The sequence below is a fragment of the Megachile rotundata genome, chromosome 16 (assembly GCF_050947335.1).
Source record: "Megachile rotundata isolate GNS110a chromosome 16, iyMegRotu1, whole genome shotgun sequence".
NCBI lineage: Eukaryota > Metazoa > Arthropoda > Insecta > Hymenoptera > Megachilidae > Megachile > Megachile rotundata.
This window is the reverse complement of record NC_134998.1, coordinates 8,835,580-8,856,276: the sequence shown is the minus strand read 5'-3', so window position 1 is coordinate 8,856,276 and position 20,697 is coordinate 8,835,580. Positions and strand designations below refer to the sequence as shown.

General features: G+C 34.7%; 1 protein-coding gene and 2 long non-coding RNA genes across 10 annotated transcripts; 2 read left to right on the top strand and 1 right to left on the bottom strand.

Moving 5' to 3' along the window:
* Positions 1-128: 128 nt before the first annotated feature.
* Positions 129-20,375, bottom strand: Moe (moesin). Of its 3 annotated transcripts, XM_003701743.3 has the most exons (10): positions 20,236-20,375; positions 17,828-17,885; positions 16,264-16,443; positions 5,462-5,584; positions 4,874-5,146; positions 4,480-4,809; positions 4,179-4,421; positions 3,930-4,105; positions 3,628-3,844; positions 129-3,553 (listed from the first exon to the last, which is right to left on the bottom strand). In XM_003701743.3, exons 2-10 carry the CDS (start codon positions 17,837-17,839, stop codon positions 3,389-3,391), a joined length of 1,719 nt encoding a protein of 572 aa, XP_003701791.1. In that variant the 5' UTR covers positions 17,840-17,885; positions 20,236-20,375; the 3' UTR covers positions 129-3,388. The 3 variants fall into 3 exon arrangements, with proteins under 3 accessions (XP_003701791.1, XP_076397342.1, XP_012137170.1); XM_076541227.1 differs by lacking the exons at positions 17,828-17,885; positions 20,236-20,375 and adding an exon at positions 16,582-16,791 and having other exon boundaries at positions 3,628-3,847; XM_012281780.2 differs by lacking the exons at positions 17,828-17,885; positions 20,236-20,375 and adding an exon at positions 16,582-16,790.
* LOC105662043 (uncharacterized) lies at positions 8,305-15,760 on the top strand. Of its 6 annotated transcripts, none has more exons than XR_013040942.1 (7): positions 8,307-9,799; positions 9,854-10,082; positions 10,306-11,838; positions 11,913-11,986; positions 12,070-12,385; positions 12,672-12,804; positions 12,878-15,760. It is a non-coding gene; the product is annotated as an uncharacterized LOC105662043 (long non-coding RNA). The 6 variants fall into 6 exon arrangements; XR_013040940.1 differs by having other exon boundaries at positions 8,312-10,082; positions 10,306-10,532; positions 11,196-11,838; XR_013040939.1 differs by having other exon boundaries at positions 8,313-10,082; positions 10,306-10,532; positions 11,226-11,838.
* Positions 16,819-20,230, top strand: LOC105662042 (uncharacterized). Its single transcript, XR_001095403.2, has 4 exons — positions 16,819-16,956; positions 17,195-17,717; positions 17,994-18,378; positions 18,527-20,230. It is a non-coding gene; the product is annotated as an uncharacterized LOC105662042 (long non-coding RNA).
* Positions 20,376-20,697: the final 322 nt, after the last annotated feature.

Sequence of the window (20,697 nt, the reverse complement as noted above, 5' to 3'; positions counted from 1 at the left end):
TATAAATTTCTTATAAGGAAACTATTGAACCAAAAAACTATGTGTGATTATTACAGAGTTCAATTTTTAATTGTATTTGACTGAAAAAGAGATTGTACACAGGGTATAATAATCGTATATTCAACAGGTGTGATATGATTTTTTTTATTTAAACAATGTCTAACTTTTTCAGCAAAATACAAGTGATTTTCATATATCCGCGCACCAACAAATAATGCTTTCGATAAAATACAATGTCTATGCGTCTTTGTAGTCGTATCTTGTGTTGTATTTTGTATGCGTTGTTTTTAATTAATCGATAATACTGCTACAAAGATCATTCTTTCGGTATAAAAATGGAACATTCAAAAGTATTTTGATTGAATTTGATTGTTTCGTCGGGAAATATCGTCAAGTATCAAAGGTTATAAACATTCATTTTAAGAAACAGAAATGCACTTTTTTCTCCTACCATAGTTTTATACGCTTGGATATGTCGTAAAGAAAAGAAATTATAGCACCGTGTAACGTTGAACGCGATGCGCACCTTAGATACATATATACAGTACAGTCTCACTATATGGCACTCTTCTATATAAAATTTCAAATTCTAATTTAGAAATTGAGAAACTTATAGTGCCATATAGTGAGACTCCGCTGTAAATTAATCCTTGATAATAACCCTATGAAGGTGTACAATACCAATTTACATACATCATATTTCAAGCTAAGAATTTAGCTAGGTAATTTACATTATATTAATTACCTTCACAAGGAAATCATTTATAAGGTATTTATAAATCCACGTTAGGGCTGTTCATCAATTTTCTTGAATATGAATAAATACGACACGTATTGATAACATTATTAGGAATATATGTAGGCCTATTTAAGTACATTTCAAACGTGTATAGAAAAGTGGCTTCCATTACAATTGAAGTTTCTTACAAATTTTATAAACAGGTGAAAATCTTTCCAACGTAGATTCAACATTTTACAAAAATTTGTTTGGAATGTATTAAAAAAGCTTCCGTTGCCAAGCGTTTAATGGTTAAGAATATCCAGACAAGTTTTTTCTTACTTTAAAAATATTATTTGTCTATGTTTTTGAATGTTAGAGCATGACGTTGTATCGTACTAAATATTTAGTTATTGCTATGCACATTCGACACCTTGTTTTAAGAATACAAATAGACACGATTATAAAATGTTTTGCTTCGACTTTCATTTAATATTATCTCAATAATAACACTACTAGATTGTAAATATTAATATTAATAATATTAATAATAATAATAATAATAATAATAAAATAATATAATAATAATAATAATAACACTACTAATTTGTAAATTGTAATTATTAAATATAATCAAAAAATATTTATCATTATTTTTCCTGTACTTTCCCTTCATATTAACCGTAATATATGATGATGATAATGTGATGAAGTATAAATTCCAATATAAAGGTCGGCTTTTTTAACATTCCTTCATTTTTCCTATCGAATCAATGCAAAGATTGTTTTGCTTTACAATAACGCTCTTTGTTTGCATTCCGTCAAAAAATTGGCAGCATTTAGAGGCTTTTTACACTTTTCGTTTTGCTTGGGTATCAATCGATTTCGTTATCGTACCATACAGATTTCTTCAAAAAAGAGAAGCTGTTTTAGAATCTCTATGGCGTACCAGACAGCCATATCTTATAATATATGTTCTTCTAATATTTGACCGTTCGTACCGTTATTCTTTATTGTCGCATTCTCTCTCACATTCACCCTCTCATACTTTCAAAATTCTTGATACCTATCCTTTGCATAGGAACCGCGCAGTTACCTTATGTTGAAGGTATGCAATACAAAGAGTCGCGCAATACTCCTACGTTTTTCTATATTATATTACTGATTATTAGTACTTTAATATATGTATATCAATAAAGGCCACAAGTGTGTTCGATATAAAATTACTAATCAGTAGTTGAAATTCGTTCGTACTAAAGTATATAATATGTATATATATATATATCTTTTTTAACAGTTCATACATCGTGCTTAACTTCTCTATATTACTGTAAAGACGGATATCATTCGGGTTTCATAAACTAAGCGGTCGCGTGTACATTATGAACCTATTTTAGACTAATATTTGGGGATTATTTATAAATCACTAAATAATAATGGTGACTGATTCGTGCTGCTTTAAAATATTAACTCATCTATTGCTCATCTTCGGTTCATCTCCGAAACTGTAAATCAAGTATGACCAAGTGCATTTCTTGTTATATTGCCACCATTTACATTGCCAGCAAATCCCATTTTCAAATTCAGAAATTTGGATATTCAAAAACTGAGAAGTAGAAGAATTGGAAATTTAGAAATTTAAAAAGCCAGTATGGCATAGGTTTCCCTACAGCTCGGTGGTATGAGAAAGTAAAGACGTAACTTAATACAGCCCGCGAGCACCCACTTGATCATGCCTGGTATAAAATGACGAGTGAGAATAAAATTGAAAAGTGTACATAAACATGCTGTGGATGTATAGCGACCGCTATCGACAAAAAAAAAATAATATTAATTCATTAACGAAAGCAAGCGATGACACGAATAACAATATAAAATATTTTAGTCGGGCAAATCCTTATCAAGGACGGACATTACGTGACGTGATAAGGACCGCGACGAATAGGTAACCAGCGGAAAGAGTCAACATGTGGCGTTACGCTCGGTGACCAACAGTAATACTTTGACAAAGAAAATACTGGCGCGCCGGTGCTTAGAAACAGTATATACTGGTTAGATAAAAATAAAATTAATATTCACAAATAATGTAACGCATTTTCTTGTTATTTTAGCAAAAGGGCTATCGTTAGAAAAAAAAAGAGAAAAGGAAAAGAAACAACATTAGCTAGCAACATAGCTAAAAGTAACGAAGTTATTATTAGTAATCAACGTTAAATAATTGGCAACTAAAACAGCAAGAAAATTTACTTGTTGTGAAAAAATATATAAACATTCTTTTTGTTCTTTTCTTTTTTCAGTAACGGAAGCAAATTGTGGAAGACGGCGCAAGTTGGTCGCTCGTCGCGTTCCTTGCCAATCATGAGAGCTTTATGCTTAACTGTACTTCAGAGTATAGAATCGACGTCGAAAAATAGTGATACACGTACAAACTACGTAACTCGTAAACTGGAAGCGACTTATACCACAAAACATCTCAAAAAAGAAAATATTATAAAACAATACATTTTGCTTTTCACAAATTGTCTTTGTATAGATCAATCAGAGAATCTGGTATGTCTTTTCATAAATAGTAAGCGATTACCGAGTTCCATGTATGTATTCACGAAATTGGAAGAGAATTCAAAGTGGGACGAAATAGGCAGGCAAATAGGAGGCAAATGGATACATAATTTACATGTTTTCGAATTGATCGACACGACGCTTGGTATTGCCTTTGCGAATCTCACGGAGCGTCTTGTACTTGTCACGACCCTGACGAACGTTTTCCCTATGAATTTTATCCATAACAGTTTCCTTCGATTCATCGCGTGACTGTGCAAGATCTTGTTTCAATGCCTGCAACATATCATTTTTGCTTTAACGTGTTTGTTCCAGAAATAACAGATTACAACAACAAATAAATTAAGTACCTTCAGCTGGTCATGAAGACGTTCGTTTCTTTCTGCTAGAGTGCGCCGTTCTTCAACTGGGTCAATTATCGACTCATCAGTTGCAAGATCCTTAGTAACGTCACCGTGAGGAACCTCGTCTTCACCTTCTTCTTCACCTTCGTCGTTTTCTTCGACGTGGTGATGGTGTGGCGTTGTATTAGTTTGATATGCTCGATCAGCCTCCTCTTGCCTCAATCTACTTATTCAAAATTATGCAAATTGAAATATAGCAGCGAATCCTATGCATTATAAATGAATTCAAGCAGAGATATGTTTTATACTTGGCAGCCTCGAATTCTTCCTGCAGTCTCCTTGCTTCTGCATCCTTTGCTTCCACTTCTGATTGTATACGTTGCACCTCCTCTTGCTTGGCTCTTATTTCTTGTTCAAGTTTAGCACGCTCTGCTGCTTCCATCTCGTGCGAAAGTTCCAGTTTTTCCATCATGGCTGTGAGTTCCTTTGAAGAGTAAAATACATATAAGAAGGTAGTTCATAAAAACAACATTAGATTGTATCTTAAATGTGCATACCTTCTGGCGATCCTCCAACTCTTCCTTCGCAGCTTGTAACTGTTTCAGTTGTTCTTCCAAACGTCGGATCATCTCTTGAGCTTCGTTCAATTCAGCTTGCCGCCTGTCCATCTCTTCAGCCATATTCCTAAGTCTCTCCTCGTATTCCTGTTGCTTTTTTTCGGCACGTTCTCTCGCGGCAATCTCCAGTTGCAACTTTTCTCTCTGCTGCTGCTTGGCAATCTTTTCTTCTCTTGCTTGAGCCTTTAAATTATAACCGCGTTAGTACCCGCCTGTTAGTCACAATATCAATTAAAGATACCTTCATCTGTTGCACATCAATTGTATCCGGTTTGCGTCTACGCATATACAGTTCATGGTTTCCCATGCACAGCGCCAGAATTCGTTTATTGATTTTAACTCTAGTCGCAAAGAAGACAAAGTCCGGTGCCTTTTTGTCGATCGGTTTAATAATAAACTTCTTATCATTGAACGAAATATTTCTGATCTCGGACCAGGGGAAACCAATTTTTGGCGTCAATTTGTTATCTTTCTCGTATATGTTCAGTCCCAAAGCGTCGACACCTAACCAGAGATCTGTACCTTTCTTATTCCTTATCTCGAAATAGTTCACACCATACATTTCCAGATCCTACGGAGAAGAAGAAGAAACAAATCAGCGATTAATCGATAAGTTAAAATTAGTAAATTATTACCTGAGCGATTTTCAAATATTCCATCATTGCGTCCTCACGCAACATTCCACGATGTTCCTGCCACCAATTGGTGATGGAACTTTCCCATTCTTCTTTGCTCATCTTGTGTTGGTCCACGACACGTTGTGGCACTAAACGGTCGTTCATCAAGAAACCAGCAGTGTGAGTACCTTTTTGATAATCGCCATGCCTCGCTTGGACCGCGTAGGAAGCTAACAGTACAGACGTTTCCGGAGGACAGTAGATTTCATCCGTAAGAATGGCATTTTTTACCTAAATGTAAATGCAAGATATGATTAGCTTTGGGTTCAAAATTTCAGTAGAAGTACTAATACTAAATAAGAGATTTAAGAATCTAGGAATGGATGGATGTAGATATAATTTTTTCCAGTAAATGAAGACTTGAAAAGTTGTGGATTTAATACCTTGACAAATCATTATTAACCAGTCGTTTTGAATATATGATTTAATAAGTGATTACGTTTCTAGCATATCACGCATCCATGTAACAGATGAATTGAATAATAATATGCAGTTACGTATTTAACCTTGTTTTCTTGTGACAATTCTATATCTAGCCGTCTGTACCTGAAGATAAAAAAGACGCAGCGTGATATCTTGGATGAGTTCCTCCGCAACATCTTCCGGGTAGAATTTGGCGCGGAATTTGAATTGCAAAGGAGTCTCCTTCTTGACTTCTTGGTTCATCACCTAAACAATTCATGTAAAATTATTATAGAGTCCACGGTCTGGCACGGAAAACTTCAAAAAACATAAGTGACAGGCTGAAATAAAAGTTTGACAAACCCATCGTTTTAAAACGTGCAAAATGCAAAAATTATGGGGCCACCTGATTCATAATTTAAATTTATATTTAAACCAAGTATAAATAATTAGCATATGAAAGATTTCGAAATTAAAAAAATTCTAAATGAAATTTAATAAATGTTAAACATTGTTCCTTCCGTACTTAAAATGTTAAGATATCAAAAATTAATAGGTGACCCCATATTTTTAGTAGTGTACTGGAATGACTCAAATTGCATGCAAAATAACGGGACAAAAAATTCTTATGATGTAATCTGATGATTGACGTTCCGATTAATCATCGATTACCATCTCTAATCTGGCTAAATGGACACAATTTAAACGAAAACAATCTTGCTTGTTATGATAGCCCGAGACTTATCTCAGGTCGATAAATGGTGGGCCTAAAACCTTCGTGTTAAGTCTCGCTCTGTTAAGATGCGAACATTATGGATGCTTTATTATTGGAAAATGACCGCACAGTGACGTTTTTAATCGAATGACGCAATTGTTTGAATCGCATCGATACGTGGAATATCTTATCTCCGAGACAAAATGTAACTTGTACAGCAAAGTGTACCGCAAGATTCGCACTTTCTTGTACGATCTTTTTTTCTTAAACTGAACGTCGTTCGAATCTAAACTTTTTACTTATTTTAATTAAATTATGTGATATATTTTATAAAATTTAATAAGTGATTATGGGATTAGATAAGTGATTGTAAAGTGACGTCACGTCCAATTTGATTAACAAGAAATATGAGAAGGGAATAAAAGTTAAATTTTTTTATTTGTTTATTAAAATTTGAGTGATAATATTAAGGTAATATTAAAAGTGATTCTCGTTATATTGCATTACATTTTAATGACTCACATGATCGTTTTATATTATCTATCATAATATGGCAATATAGAGCGAGGCAATATGACAGGGGTCTCCATAAATCCTCTACGATGGAAGTCGATGTAAAAGTTATATAGCCTCACATTTTAACGACTCATATTACTCTACAGTGTCTATAAAATATGGCAATATAGAGCGAGGCAATATAACAGAGGTCTCCATAAATTCTCCTCAACGAAAATCGTTATAAAAGTGACAACAAAATTCCCCAGAGACTCTCTATAACAAATACTATCAATCTAAGAGTTCATACAAAAACGGCAATATAACGAGAGTGTAAGTTAAAATTGTACCCGTGCCAAAATCGTTATAAAAGTGATAAAAAAATTCCCCAGAGACTCTCTATAACAAATACTATCGATCTAAGACTTCATACAAAAACGGCAATATAACGAGAGTGTAAGTTAAAATTGTAACCGTGCCAAAATCGTTATAAAAGTGACAAAAAAATTCCCCAGAGACCGTCTATAACAAATATTATCAGTGTGAGAGTCCATACAAAAACGGCAATATAACGAGAGGATAAGTTAAAATTGTAACCGTGCCAAAATCGAAATGTATTAATAAATAAAACTGATTTGAATTATGAAGGGAATCTTTTCCAGTAAGAATTCGTGTTCAAAAGCGGAAGTGCATCCGCAACTGCTCGCGGAAGTGTCAATCGGATCTTAGTACACGATCGCCTTGACCGCTGTTGACATCTCGGTTCAATGCCAGCGTTACGACTTTTCATGATCGTTTTATACCTGTACGCGATTACGTAATTTCACAAACATAAACAAGAAAAGGGCGACTAAAAAAAAAAAGAGGAGGATGGGAGGCGTGGCGTGAGAATGCTGAAGGTGCGACAAGTGCACAAACTTTTACGGGTAACATTGATGGACAGCATACTATTTTAACTCGTCAAGACCAAACTGACACGTGTCCGGCTAATAATAGTAAGTGACTATTCAAATCGGACGGTTGTACGCGAAAATACTTCGGAAAATTAATGTTTGTCTCTGGCACCGTTCGAATTTCGCGCGCTTTGCTTCGTGCAGGGAGGTCCAAAACATTCGGACATAGAGATGATTCTATTTTATTTATACTTGATTAATTTCTTTCGAAATGTAATTTAAAATTATTATATTAGGACTATTAAATTAATTTTCTAGTTTACCACGTAATATTAATTCGAAATCATTATCGTTCATGTTCTGGAACACCCTGTAACACATCTCCCCTACAGCAAAAATATGTCCGCCATATTTCATCGAATTAACTCGAAAGAAATTCGCTGTCTCTATCAAATTGTCCGATCCACTTAACACGTTCGCGCTCACTTGAGTAAATTTACACATATCAAAGAATCCCTGGCTCGAACGTGTTAAAGCAAGTGAGTGATAAAACAAGCAGTGATTGCAATGTCTGAACCGGAAAAAGAAAAATAATTTTTTCAAGCGCCGAGATATCGATCCTCGAAGAATAATTAGTACCTTGAATGTTAAAAGAATATGAAGATAGATGATACGTTTATAATACACTCAAGTAAAAAAATGCTTCAGTTACGGGTTTCTTCCAAACAACACATTTAAAACAACAGAAAACTCGGGGTTACACGGTTTAGTTCGAGGATTCAAATCCAGACGCTGAGGGGGTCAACTATTTCTCAATTCACGACTACGGGATAGAAAATGTTTAATTACAGTCTTACGTGCCAGAATTTTCGAAGACCACACGGAACCACCTGCAATTATTTGCTAATCAATTGTCCGTTCAATTTTATTTATCAATTATTTTCGTCTAATTCGCGATATCATATTGCACGAAAATTAGCGTGCAACGTTTAAGCATTTGTTTTACATTTTCGTTTCACTCGGAACGGGAGAGCCATTTTGCACGGTTATTAGAGAAGCGTGCCCCAAGGACGTCGATAAATCGCGCTAGTCACGATTTGAAAATGCCGTGAAATTATAACGAATGTACACAATCGATATCGACGAAGGTTCGATCTAAGAAATAATCGAACCTTCTGAATAGAACCTAACCTTAACATAACTCCTCTGATCGGTCAAAACAAATTTGACATAACCTGACTCAGAAGGGTTAACCTAACCCTTATTTTAATAACGCTTATTTATTTTAATAATGTTTATTTTCATAACACTCATTTACTTTAATAACATTTACATACGGTGTCTCGTATTTAAACGGTGTGACAGTTACGTATAATTATAAGTATATTGTGCGACTTACTGTAATACACAACATGTGAATGGTGTAACTACAGATACAACGCAACATGTAACACAGTATCGTGGCAAGTATAATGATCGACGATAACTTACCCTAGACAAGAATGAAAGTCCACTCTTCCAATTGTTAGTATTGCGGTTGGCATGCGTTCAAAGAATGAAAATACGATAAAGTTAAAGTATGCAAATAAGCTGTATATAGTGTTTTGGCAAAGCCGTGGTGTTTGAAATTATTCGGTTTACTTTGACAGCATGCGGAGGTACCCATCAATTTCAAAGACTATGGCACACCAAAGTCCGTTCACTTCATGAATTTACAAAGTACTACTTTGGACCACACACATTTACTTCAACGTACTTGACAGTCGTATTAAAATTACAAAAAGATTATATTTGAATTTGTAATAGGACAAATATACACTCACGCGTTATTGCGTGTACGGTTCATGGAGAAACTTTTCCCGCCATTACGCGGACTGTCACTGCTTGACACTTGACGCAGCGAACCCCTCTAATATTTATGTTCACATCTTTTATTAAACTAAATATATTTATACATTTACTGAGTGGTGTAAACAAAAATAACCCTTAAATACTTAATTCGATGATTATACATTTACTATTTAATAATTGACAATGACTGAATCCTTCATTTGTAAACGTGCCCTTAGGAATGTTTGCTTTCTGCTTTTTTAAACAGAGCGCCATCTCTACAATGTTCGTGTTCCATGCTATTGTAGAGGCGACACTCGACCACGTTTTTCTCAATATATGATTTTATCTTATAATTTCAAACATTAAGTGTATGTTTAATATCCTAATAATATAAAAATAGTACATATAGAAAAAGCAACATAAGATTTTGATGAAACGTCTTTTCTGAAAAAGTTTTTCGAGGAAGATATTTAATAAACAAAGAAGAAAATTGCATCGCTGAAAGTTCGTGTTCGGTCATGAGTTATGCTATCCAAGGACATCTGTGTAAGATACCTCGAGAAATGAATTTTAACGAAAGACAGTAATCTCACGTTACAGATAACGCGTGCACAACACGGAATGCGTGATCACGCTTTCTCCGTGAATCAGCCACTTGAACACACGAAACGAGAAATGCAAAATGTCAACAGAAACGTAAACGCGAAGATGTCGCGCGAAAATTCATCGGAAATTGTTAAATATACCGGCTGGTATAAATAGCGGTTGAAATTTTTTCGCTTTGATCTGATCACCGACAAATAAATCCGTTCTGACGCAAAACTTGCCGGTAAGTCTATTCATAGATGTTCTGAAGAGATTTCGCGTTAGCGCGGGAATGTGCGCAAGATGGCCGACCGAAATGACAGTATCAAAAATTTGTCGACTTTGAATTCACGATTTTCGAATGTCATGTAATTGTATATCTTTCAGGACACATTTTATGTTTTAGCAAATATTAGGTAAAAATGTAATGATTTTTTAATAAAAATTTGTATCTCTTTTTTGTTTAGGTTAATATTCGAAATGAAGTACGGAGATGCAGTAAGAAAGTCACAAAAATTTCCATTTCCCTAATATGGACATTAAAAACTAATTAAGTTAACCTTGCCATTAGAAGTTAATTACATACTTAGGCAAGAACGGAATTGTGATAGGAAGTGGACAATATTGATGAGCTCCTCAAATAATTATTTACTTGTTCAATTATCATTTTTAATTAACCTCTACTAAGAAACAGGTAATAATGCAAACAGGAATAATTAATTATTGTTATTCTGCTTGTTAAACGAAAAGCAATTTTCGACACAAAACGTTCAGCCACTTGGTTGGAATTATCAGCTATAACCTTTAAGAATTGTAATTTATGACTTGTAAACGTTTCGTTAGAGATAAGAGAGTACATTGTGGCTATTCTTACATTTGTGTAAACCTGTTCCAAAAAACTGACTAATTAACTGTGAATACATTTAATTGCAATTTATAATTATATTTGGGCGCAGTGTTTCAATATTGTAAATTATAAACAATTTAGTTTAACAAAAACTAAATTGTTAGTTTACAACTAATTAGTGTTGCTGTTACTACTTATCATTAATTACTGATGAGTAAGTAACAATGATAAAATTAGAAACAAAAAGTTTGTACCAATAAATTAGTAATTAACAATAATTTTCTAATTAGTATTATTGCTAATATTGTTACTGCTAGTACCATTAATGACTAGTGACACTAATTAGTGAATTACTGTAAACAAACTGCTAATCCGTTTTCAATTACTGTCAATAACTGATAACATGATAACATTAATTACTAGTGAATTATCATTCGTCCCGTATTCGTTATAAGCACTTAATTCATTACCATTAATTCTTAATCAGTTTCTGAAATTTGTCTAACTTAGCAGATTATGGAAATGCAAACTTTTTTACAGTCTGTACAAATGGCAAAAAATATATGCAAGTTTTGCATAAAAGATCATTCGATAAACTGTCACATGATCTTACGTCTTGAAAATTGATCGTACAAACTGAATTTCCGAAAGAATATTAGAATTAAAAAATACCGTATTCATGGAAGATTTAAAATTCAGATAGGGAAGAATAGGGTATGTTTTCCTCAACGCATAACAATTAAACCGCAGATGCGCGCACGTTGCGTGCGCATCTCGAAGGAATACCGTGAAAACTGTATGGCGCTGAAACGTCCTTGCAATATCGTGCCGATAGTATAAATAGCTTCGTCTCTGCTGACGAGAATGAGCGGAAAAAAAGAGAGAGAAGTAGAAATAAAAAAAACGTCACACGGACGTCGAAAAACAGGCTACAGAATCGTACATGGAATAACGTGTACCAATTACCGATGGCTGCAATGTGTTACGTAATCAGCCACGATCCACGGGTAAAGGAACGCACCTGTGCAGCCTGTGTTCGATTCACATGCTTCTGCAAAGAGCCATTATTCTCCGACGAGGTCAATTTTCTAGAAATCTTTAACGTTTAACGGACATTTACGTTTCTCCATTCCCACTTCCTAACATGGCCCAGGTACATCTTTGTTTTTGCTCGAATTTTTCCATGCGCGCCGCCATTTTTTTTTCTCATGGTGTTCAACTTTTTAGGCAAAAATGGCGGACACGAGTGTACGAGATAGATTCTGCCAGGTTCACAAGGATGAATATTTTACAATAGACAGGTAAAATCTTTTATGATATTTTGTAAAAAATATTTAATAAAATTGCAATGTCGTATTTATCTAATTTTCTTAAAAAATTCCAGACGAACGAGAATTATTTATTTAACGAAATTATGCGATTTGTTTGCATAAATTGACGTGTGTAGGAGAACATGCTGTATTTATCAAAAGAATAGGTTGTTGAGTTATGACCCAGAAAACGTCTGTTTACAAACGAGACCCATACGTATCATAAATTTTAGATAAATACTCGATCGTTGCTTAACGTTTCTCACAGCGTCTCTTGACACGCTGTGCGTAGATTTGATGGATAGTGACGCGTACTGAAATGCTGTCAATTTTAGATAACTTATTAGACAGCGACATGGAAAGTAGTTTACTTCTAGTAATTAAATCATGGTAAGTCATTGCACTAATTAAGTCAGTGAGTCAATCAAAATGATCTTGATCATTTTTAACAAGTATATTTTTAAACAATTTAGACAATAAACAAAAGATATAAATCAAGTAAAAAATTCGTCAAATAAAGAACATATAAAATGACTCAGTTTTGGTATGACGTTACTGATTTAATCCTACAATCGTTAACACGTAATAGCAATATTCTTGAGCGCTTCAAAGAAAAAAGTTATTATCCATCTCCCAAATCTACAATTTACTTTACACTGCTCCGAATTTATTTCAGGGATCAATCAGTTGACCAGATAAGTTATCTTGGATATCAAAAAGAAGTTACGCCACGTTATAGCTGTGACCAGAATTTGTATTTACGAGACTGAGATGGGCTTAGAGCGATTAAGTTAATCGTGAAGTAGAAAGTTCGTTCTGTAAAAATGATCATTGAATATTGAAGCTATAGACTATATAATATTTTGAGAATTAATATTTTAGTGGTTTGAATGGTGACGCAGGAAAATCGGGCAGGAAGCCATGAAAGCGTCGGAAGCTAAAGGGTTAATATAATTGTTCACTGCACCGAATGCGTGCATAGCAATCGAGGCAAGTACAGTGCGCGTGACAAGAGCCTTATGAATCATGCTGCCTTCCGACCTCTCTCCAAAGGTTAATCAGCGTCGAGAAAACGTCTCCAAGTTTCACTTAACGCGTCTTGGAAGCAGAAATTTCCCCACACTATTCAGCAAAGTAGTCTATTACGTCGGAGAACGTTAGCCTCAGATAGAACATTGAAACGATTTGTCATGGGATCGATAAACGTATCGGACGCGAAAAAGTATTTAGTTCAACGAGTGATTACTACGGAGACTATTCATAGCCGAGAGGGATAACAACGAAGCAGTAAGAACGCAAGTCGATTGAGAGCTCTCGTTTTAGTAGTAGAGAAACTTACTGGACGCACAGATGAGCTCTAGGGAGATTATTAAAAAATCAGAATCTAGAAACCTAAGGTCCCAGGTAATCACTGAAGTCAACTAAGGAATCAATGAAGTCCTAGAGTTATTCTGGAAAAACCTAAGATTATCCTAGGGAGATTTGAAAAATTCCAAGAGAAGATTAGAAAAATTTTCAGAAAAGGAGGAAACAAACTTCAGGAAATGTTTAAGGAAAAGTTATGGTTCTTGGAAAAGCTTGAGGAAATAACCTAGTGAATCTAGGGAGTTGAGTAAGTGACAGGGAACTGTGAGAGTATCGATTCTCACGCGAGAAAATCGAGTTCCTCGTTCTTCTGATCGCCGCTTACCAGGTCATCCTCAAACTCGTCGTCATCCGTGTCCGAGTCCGAGCAACCTCTCAGCTTTCGAACTTTCTTTTTCACCTCTTTCTTCACCACCCTCGTTATCGCGTTTTCCGGCTGCGTGCAATCGTTTCATGATTAAAGAAAAAGTCGCCGTGAAACGCTAACGACCTGGACCCAACCGGACACTAGCTTGCTACTAGGATCTAGCGGTTCAAGAAATCAGCGACACATTCGTTTTTAATTTGTTAACCGGGTAGACAACTATTTGTCCCAGTTTTAGTTTAGATACATTATGCATTAACTTTACTGCCAATGAAATATTTTTAGTATTAGATTCGACCACTGTTCATTTTATGACAATTGCAATAATTCACTTAAAGAATGTTTTTATTTAAAATACAACTTTTTGTCATATCATAATGCATCATAACTAGGTGGTCGAAAATGCTGTATCACTTAATTTTCTTACTATGTTTCGTAACGCATAACGTACACGTAACAAAAAGATGCAACTTTAATTGCAAGAAAAGATCTTAGATTGTTGAGATTTTAGGTAACGCTGCTTTTTATAACAATCAAAAATGTTACGCGCGAAAAGTGACCTTGAATCTGTGCAACACGTGATGCTGCATTTGCCGCCATCTTTGAACACTAAAAGAACACCTTATCTATTTTAATAAAAATAATTTTTTAAATTAAAAGAAAAGATTGAATATCAGCGTCAAATTATTTGCAATATTGTGATAATATTTTTAAGAGTTTTTAAGCAGCCACTAAAAAAAAATAAATGTATCGCTTCTTTCTTTTTTTCCGACACGATTACGATAAGATGACACGCAGCATTAACTAGATAAGTTTCACTACAAATACCGCTTAGAAAGCCGATATAGTTTTACTGTGATTCTATTTATTTTTTATGTTAATACACTACGAATACGCGATATCTGCGCTTGCCAATAATGCAGTTACGTTATCTAATCTAGCTTCATTTTCAAACTTGTTAAAGTAACAAAAGTTGGTACTGCAACTTGTTATTAAAAAACTGACAAAAATTGTTCGTAAATATTTTTAAGATTCATCTTATCTTCGTGTAATTGTATAACGAAAAAATAAAAACATCTTCGAAAGAATGGGTAATAAAAAAGAAACACGCAGTCATACGATCGAATGTAAGAAAAAGCACGCAAAAAAATTCTATTTATAAATGCGATTCCTCATTTCCTTTAAACGGTTATTCCAAAGATTATCTCTTTACTTACGTTACATGTGCGGCTATCGAATTCCAACCTAAGATTTGAACGAAAAAACCTAACCTAACCTCGTAGAAAATCATTTAATCTACTTATTCTCAAACTAAGTTGTCGATAATTTGGATATAAATATCGATAAGACAGTTTCGCTTCCTCCATATTTGATATTAGCGATATATCGAATTATCGATAACATTTCGATACTATCGATAGCGGCACATCTACTTCCCTATAAGGACAGGAAACAAAGGAGAAAAAGAGGAAAATACGAGTGCTTGCAATGTATGCTATAGATGGTCACGTTTTTAATCAATTCGTGAAACTGTTGAAAGAGGGGCAGAAAGGAGACAATAAAAATACAAACGCGACTGTGTCAAGGTGAAGGCGCGTCATCAACCGCTTGGTGAAAGCAAATGGAACATCAACTCGCAACTGTACCTTGAATCACGTATCGAAAACTGAAGGACACAATTTAAAAAAACTTCCAATTAAAATTACTTTTTTACATTAATCATTTCAATCTTCAAAAAATTCCTAACCTTAAAAACTTTTAAGTTACGAGTTCCAAAAATTATTACACTTGAAAAAAAATATGTTCACGAAAAAATTTATAAAAAATTATGCATCGAATGTAAAAATTTGAACAGTGAAATAATCGAGCGCAAAATTGAACGCGTAACCCAACATGCGAACCCACGAAAGTCGATGACATCAGCATCCGTTAAGATCTCTCCCTAGGTCATTTTTTATCCAATTGACACAGCAAACGTCTAAATTCAGTGTATTCGTTTCAACGAATAATATATACACACGTGTAGTTAAAGAACACTTGTATGTACTAGAAATTTTTTAACCTATAACATCTACGTACAAAAACATTTTAATAACTATATATGAATCTTACATTACATTGTAAATTATTTTGCCTCACGTCTTATGAATAGTTATATCGTGGAAGCAATTACTTTTTCAAATTCAAATTACAGTGTAATCTCGCTATTTGGCTTTCATTTATATTGATAAATGTGGGGGACCCCGTTCGGCCGGTCATGCATACTAGCAGTGTCCTCCCCCCATTACCACATCAGAGAGATTTAAATATTTCGACTATATGACCTCTTTCTATCATTTTCCCGCTTCTAAAATCCTATCCAGAGCCATATAGCGAAATTCTGCCATATAATACCATTAGCGAGTGAATAGACAGCAGAGTTTGCATTGAAGCGACTATTGCAGCTTAAGATATTCCGGCCCAATTTCCAACGCACAAAAAAGGGCCATCATGAGCGATTCAGAGGAACAATAAAGCAATAAATAACAAATCATCTTACCTTCTTATAAAGTTTAATCCACGTCAAGTCGCCTTTATTGTCCGTGTACTGAAGTCCGAAAAACCACACCTCACGTAGTCCGATCGTCTTTACAACTTGATCAAATAATTGCTTCCCGGTGGTCGTCTGCTGAATCGCAAACTCCAACTCGGCGTCCATTGTCGTTACCCTGACGTTCATCTTCATACACAAAAAGAAAAAACAAAAGATCAGAAACTATGAGGCAGAATAGATGCAATCCGATGAGAGAACGTTACGCATAATTGTCTTTTAGGAATTTAGTGAAAAGTAACGATGCTACAGGGCAAGAACGCTTACCATTTTAGCCCCGGCGACCATGGCTGCAGCGATACGCGAATTTGTCTCACGAATTCAAACGGAACGGTGACCCGTTAAAATTAAATACACTGATAAACGATAACGCGTCCAGATACGAATAATCTCAGATGCACCGTGGATGTACCGTTTCAGAACAAATCGACACAGAATACCACAAGGTTCAAACCATTCGACTGTTGGCGTTTGCCGGTTCAGAACGGACAATGGGTTCTAAGGGGCAAGTGCAACCGGCAGCGTCTTTCCCCCCACTTTTCTCTATTATAAGCAGTGCATTGTTATCCCTCTCTTTCTAACGCATAGGTAGCGTCCCTAAGTGCAAGAGAGAGAAACAGAAACGGTCACGTGAGGAAGCCGGTGCGTATAGCCATGACCAATCAGCGTTTAGTCGAAATACCGGGTGTACCGATGTGACTTCCTTAATGTATACCGTACAAATTTCAAATTCATAAATTCAAAGATCCGTACATTTCAAATATTTAAATATTTAACTTCTAAATTTTACATAGAACATACAAATTTGAAATTATTAACACTGGTATTAATTTAGAAATGTGTATTAATTGGAGGTTTTTAAATCGCCCATAATTTGCAGCACGGAGCATGCGCGGAAAGCGACCAATCAAATTTGAGTACCGACTATTAGGGTCTCTCTCTCTCGTGTTGACATCGTTTTTTTCGTTTACAATTCAAGTGCAGACTCCACCCCTGCACGTTCTTGGGTCCTGAATGATAACCGATCGTTGACTGGTGATATGGAGGAAATTCAGTTTTCCATACGATAAATGACATTCAAATTCCGTACACGTATTCTAACATAAATTTGAATTTCGCGGAAACCGTGAGTCATGCCGGTTACTTAAGAGGAATTCTTTTATATTGAACCGAAGATAAGTAGTGAATTTTTCATTAATTATTATTTAAACATTCACGTGAAGTAATCTTTTTTCAGAGACATAATAACTGCATTCACTTTTATAAATCTTTCATGGATTCGAAAAGTGCTGATTGCAGTTTTCGACGTTATCGCCGTATCTACGGTAGAATGCTGGCGACTTCCGTTGGAAACCGACGGTTTTTCAAGGGAATTTTCCAACCGTTACAGAAATTAATGCACGGTAACTTTAACGCGATTTATTACTTCAAAATAATAAGCAGTTCTCAATGAACATTGGGCAGCTTTACAATTACACAAATTGTGAATTATCATTGAGAAAATAGTACTTACCGTCTTCGGCATTGTGGCGGCTTTTGTTTTCCCGAGTTAAACAACGAAAAATATCAATCTGCAATTAAAAATTAATCACAATTAATTGTAGTTTATTTATACAATTAGAGTTATTATTAAATAGTCAATTTATGAATAAAAATAAAATAAAAATTTTATTTTACAGCACAAGTTAATTTAGGAAAGGGAAATTGTTCCTCCTCCTTGGATCTACTACTGCTAATACACTGCATGATTCATATTTCAAGTAACGATTAGCAACAGGTTGCAACGTTTCTCAAGTGTAATTAGATAAGATGCAAAATGCAGCAAAAGTATAAGAGATACACGATACTAGTCGTAGTTGATAAATTTAAGTAATTATGTATAAAAATGAGGTACGAGTAATTATATAATCTTGGTTGCTATGGATACTATGAGTTACGCTAAGTGTTCTCTCATCGAACCAGGCGCCATTGTTAACCTAACTTCGGTTAATATAACAAATTTTATAATTCTATTCGAAAGTAGAATATCCGGTTGAATAACAGACACACACGTAATTAAAATCTGTGAGTATCAGCAGTATTATATTCTACTATTTATATAATAAAATATTTATAGACAAATCGAATGTAGCCACCTACTAAAAAATTATTTATAATAATTATGTATATGTTGCAATGAATATTGAGAATTGCAATTCATAACAAATTGCAGATAAAAAATGAGACGGCGTACATTTGGGAATTGCATCCATGTTGGAAGAAGAGACAGGTTATAATGTAAATTCGCGTGACCGACATCCGCTGGCAGTAAGGAGTGCCTGCAGAGTATGTGTGTCTAGCATTCCCCTTTTATCTAGGACCACCGCGTCCGTTGAACCGTTGGTATCTTTTGACTTCTGTCAGTGACAATTGCATTTAAAAAAGAAAAGCGCGAATTTCTGCGCGACATATCCGTCCGAGTTTTCACGAAGTATGGAGATGGAAAGCAGCTATTAATAAAGTCTCCGTTTCCGACTACTGCGTTCGAAGTCCAAAATACTCGTCACAACTGTTTACGCGAATGTCTAACGCATCTTTCGATCACTGTGTAAAGTAAATGCTTCGATTTCAATTCATATTTACACGATATGAACGACTTTGATACGATGGAACACTTTGAATATGTTTATACAGTTGACCCTCGAATAACGCGGGAGGCACAGACACCACATGTAAATCTGTGTGTAATTTTTGACTCTCTAAAACTTAGGTAGATTGTTGACTAGAAGTTTCATTTTGTATACTATGTATCTGTGTTACTTTATTCTTACTGTAAGTTAGAGGTAAGGAAATGTTATTAAGATACTTATAAGGAAGAGAAAATACGTACACGCATATGTATCAATATATACATATATTATTCACACATACATATTGTTATACATTATAATACATTATAATAATTATTATTTAAACATACATTTATTTATTAAGTAGATTATTTAGTTTGTTATAAAGTCGCGATATATTACATGGACTAATTACAAAAGAGTTTCCGACCAAAACTTTTGGTTGGAAAAAATCCGCGTTGTTCAAGGGTCAACTGTATTACGAAAGAGAAAGAAATTTAAAAAAATGTAAATACGTGTGAGATTTACACGCATAGGAAAGGAATGAACGAGAAGAATGTCACCACGAAAAGACTGGTGTTTTGAAATATTCTTCAAGGTTCCTCATTGATTCAAAATACGTACTATTTTAAATTGCACGTTTTAACAAACTGATTATTAAACAAATAATTAGTATTGTTATTTGAGAAATAAGTGCTTGTTACTAGGTATAATCGGAATATAAGTGCACACCAATGTACCTGTCTGCTGAGGTTAGCTAGAAATGCGTAGGATTAACAGAAATGTAAGCATGTGTTCTATCTCTCGACTCGTCTTGTCTCATTTTACCTTAAAAGAACGAGACAACTACTAAACGATCGACACCGAGTATTTTACGTTACAATTAAAGCGGCGTACGCACGTTTATTATCCCAATAATGTAAGTCCGTCTCGATACTATGGTGTACGTAACAATGAACTATTCCTATAAATTTATAAAATCCGATGTGCGTCCGCTATTCGTTCCCTCATAGAGAAAATAGTGACTCGAATACAGGATGTCACCTTCACGAAGATGAAATTATCAGACAAGCATGTAACACGATAATTCGCTAACTTGAAAGAAATAATCTTTATGTAGGTTAGTAAGCAAAAGGTTAGTTTCCGAATGAAAAGCAGGAAATGAATGTACACGTATCGTACGAAAAAAAAGACGAGAAATATTGGAACAAGCAGTATTTCGATTAGCGGTTACGAAAAACAATTTGTTGGAACAATTATAACACTTGTAGATTGTCTTTAATTATTAAACATTTCAGTGACTTGAACTTACATTATTGTGTTTATAAGATACGAATTCTACACGCATGTGCCACACATTCACGGTAGGCCAGTGGCACCTGCACTTGCACTATGGCCGCGGCAGAAAACGACAGGAAATTGTATGATCCACACCCAAAAATCCCGTCACGTTCAGACAATACTGACACCTCACTGATAATATGGCTGCCGCCTGCCCACCCGCTTGCTCGGTTCTCCTCGAGAGGGGGAACTAATCATGAACTATATTTGTATGTATAGATGTAACAATTCTCAACATAAGTATTAAATCACCGCTAAATCTTTCCATCGGACTAATTCAATATTTTTCTTCCAATTTTTTATACTGTTACACATCATTCATATATAAATTTTCATCCTTAGTGTATAGGTTATAACATAATATTATTGCATAGTCTGTACTGTATTTAAAATGTTTCGTTCAAATACATGAAATTTAATTTTGAAAATGTCA